The sequence below is a fragment of the Bradysia coprophila genome (assembly GCF_014529535.1).
Source record: "Bradysia coprophila strain Holo2 chromosome X unlocalized genomic scaffold, BU_Bcop_v1 contig_39, whole genome shotgun sequence".
In the NCBI taxonomy this organism is placed as follows: domain Eukaryota; kingdom Metazoa; phylum Arthropoda; class Insecta; order Diptera; family Sciaridae; genus Bradysia; species Bradysia coprophila.
The window spans coordinates 1,408,445-1,411,415 of record NW_023503329.1 but is presented as its reverse complement, the minus strand read 5'-3'; the positions used below and the strand labels follow the sequence as shown (position 1 = coordinate 1,411,415).

Here is a 2,971-nt window from a genome sequence, read left to right as displayed (position 1 = left end):
TACGACAGTTTTATACGAAGCGTATCTACTACAGTTTAAACATATCGTATCACCGCAATTTTACTCTAGTATTGTATTTATCAGTACAATTATTTATTCATAAAACGATGATAATTTGTTGAACAATCGACTAATCCGAGATTAGAGTTGGTATTCGCAAGACTAAAGGTGAGAGCGTAATTTTAGGATTTCGGTGATATTTACATAACGAATTTCCGTATAATTTGTCCGTGTCGTGTGTATACATAAGATTAACGCTAGATTGTAAAATCGAACGAAATTCTGTTTAAATTCTAGTGCTGTATTTCCTCTCCATTTTTTGTTTGATTATGAGGGTGATATTATTTGTGATTCTTTCGACGCTATTGCTCGTTGATTTGTCGAATCAACAGGAGTGGGATACAACCGAAATAACGGGCTATCATTTTCACACATACTTTTTCCAAGACAATGTCGAAAGTGAAATGGAAGCATTTGCATTACGGTAAGTTTGACTGACACGAATACTTCGAACGGTAAACTGAAGATTAAATTTTCGGGTGAAAATTCGATATTGACATTTTTCTCGGTTGATGCGTTTGACTATTCTGAAAAAAGAATTTTTTGTTGTAAAAAAAAAGAGTTTTTGTATTGAAGTTAGAGGACCAGTTGGTGGAGATGAAGAAATCATGAAGGGAGATGTTACTATAATACTTTTCTATATCTTAGACTGCAAGTATATTACTCCTTTAAAGTTTGAAACACTTACTAACTGGCTCCACAACGTCGCGACATCTCAAATTTGTTTTAAAAAATTTACCGGCTTTTCTGTCAAATTAACTCAATCGCACCGGTAAAGAAATGTGTGAAATTAACCGGTGAATGTAACGTTTACCGGATACTTGTATACACATTCTTTACCGGTTTTATTCATTACTCCAGAAAGTAGCAACGTCTTCCATTCAACACTGTGTTCTTTAGGACGCACTTGAGAATGGTTTATTATTTGGAAAATTTATTTTCCGAATTAAACGAATTTAACAAAATTGATCGCGTAATTTTGAAAAGCTCGTTAAACCGTCGTACGATCTTTCACCAGAATATCGTTTGAAGACTTGCCGATATTCTATCATTTTAATTTGATCACTTTCACTATCTTTAATCCATTTTTAGCGAATCAATTCAAGAATTATCTGAAACTTTTCTCGCCGGCTGTCGCTTAAATCGTATGAACTATGCGCCAATCGGTCCACACGTCATTGGCAGCTATGAAACATGCTGTAACTCATCATCACTGGCACGAGCCCAATCATTTTTTATGCAAAATCGTGGTAATCTATCGGTGCTACTGCATCCGCTTACCAGATACGAAAAGCTCGATCATACCACTAGGGCGATGTGGATCGGCAAACAGGTGCCATTAGACGTAGACTCACTGCGTGAAGATATTGGGCCGGGCTATCACGATGAAGACAAATGTTTGCCGATCGATTTGAATGAAAGAGGAGGTGCTAAATTGGTTGTATCGGATGTGAACAGCATGATTGTCGTGTTGTTTTTGTATTTTTGTGTGAATTTTAAATTATTTTGAATAAAATTTTAAATGTTGAAATGAAGTAAAAAACTAAAATTGTTTTATGTTCGACTTGGTTCTAGATCAAACAAGCCAATACAGACCACAGTAATGCTTTGTGCGTTTCCTATGTTCCCCTAACTTTTCCGATTTTTTTTCTTAATTTTCCCAAATTATATTTTTGGAAAAATTTAGGGAAAATGTGGAAAAACATTAGAAAAAGTGGGAAAAAAGTCACTGGCTTTGGTCAAATATGCAATGCCAAACAACTATGTTGTCTATTCAACCCGAAAAGGTCGCGACCGTCCAATAAACATCATTCGTTTTAAAACGAATATTTTAAGAAGCTAAGCGTTCCGACAATTGAAAATCAAAAATTTATAATTTTCCGCCCTAAACATAACATTTTCCTTCAGCTCGCAGTTCATTTTCACGACTAAAAATCCAATATCATTTCTTTCAGCTACTTACGTTCTAAACCATAATGAACTTCTTCATATCAACCGTCTTTGCTGTCGTTGCATTCTTCATAAACACACAACTTAATGCGGAAGTAGATACGTCAGTAATCACCGGCTACCATTTTCACACGTACTTCTTTCAGAACAATGCAGACAGCACATCCGAAGCTTTAGAGTTACGGTAATTAAACCAAAATTGTTCAGAGGATCATGTCACACAATATGATGGACACTTCATTTCAGTGAAAAAATACAAGAACTGTCCACAACACTGCTCGCCGGTTGTCGACTGAATGTTGTTAACTATGGACCACGTGGACCACATTTGATTGGCAGTTATGAAACTTGTTGCAATGCATCGGCAATTAATCCAGCCCAGTCGTTTTTCATGCAAAATCATGGTAATTTGACCATATTTCTTCATCCGCTTACGCGGTACGAAGTTTTGGACCACACAATTCGGTCAATGTGGCTGGGCAAAGACATGCCATTGGATATATCAGTTTTAAATCATGACTTGGTCGAAGCACCACTGTGTTTGCCAATTCCAGGTATAAATTAGAGAGAAAAATCGTACAATAATATGAGATGGACTTTAAGTAAATCGAAGAAAAAATAATTAATTTGTTTTATTTCCGACTGGGGTGCGCCTGCACATAATACAAATAATCTTTCGGTGTTTAAAGAGGAAAGTGTTGACATTGTGGTAAAATGAAGTTTTGTTCATTTCGATTGGTAATCCAAAGACGAACAGGTTTTGTTAGCAGCTGCCTATAAGGGACTTTGAAATGTCGATTAAATCTGTCGTACAATAATTTGGTCTTGCTGGTAAATCATGAACTTGCAGACGTCACTTTCGGGATGTTTGAAAACTTGGCCTCTACGGCATTTTCTTAATGCATTGCGTTCACAATCGGGACATTTTCTTCCCCAACCGGTTCACTTCTTTTCCAATCGG

At 36.3% G+C, this 2,971-nt stretch overlaps 1 protein-coding gene across 3 annotated transcripts; it reads left to right on the top strand.

The window, feature by feature from the left end:
* LOC119069746 (DOPA 4,5-dioxygenase-like) lies at nucleotides 1–2,633 on the top strand. 3 transcript variants are annotated; one of them, XM_037173886.1, is made up of 3 exons: nucleotides 2–168; nucleotides 298–484; nucleotides 1,153–1,583. In XM_037173886.1, exons 2-3 carry the CDS (start codon nucleotides 330–332, stop codon nucleotides 1,568–1,570), a joined length of 573 nt encoding a protein of 190 aa, XP_037029781.1. In that variant the 5' UTR covers nucleotides 2–168; nucleotides 298–329; the 3' UTR covers nucleotides 1,571–1,583. The 3 variants fall into 3 exon arrangements, with proteins under 3 accessions (XP_037029783.1, XP_037029781.1, XP_037029782.1); XM_037173887.1 differs by lacking the exons at nucleotides 298–484; nucleotides 1,153–1,583 and adding exons at nucleotides 2,016–2,194; nucleotides 2,257–2,633 and having other exon boundaries at nucleotides 15–168; XM_037173888.1 differs by having other exon boundaries at nucleotides 1–484.
* The last annotated feature ends 338 nt before the right edge of the window (nucleotides 2,634–2,971 follow it).

Excerpts from the sequence above, each read along its gene's own strand:
- LOC119069746 (XM_037173888.1), top strand. The coding sequence starts at position 330 with ATGAGGGTGATATTATTTGTGATTCTTTCGACGCTATTGCTCGTTGAT. Across the intron at positions 485-1,152 it reads ATGGAAGCATTTGCATTACG|CGAATCAATTCAAGAATTAT; the intron begins GTAAGTTTGACT and ends ATCCATTTTTAG.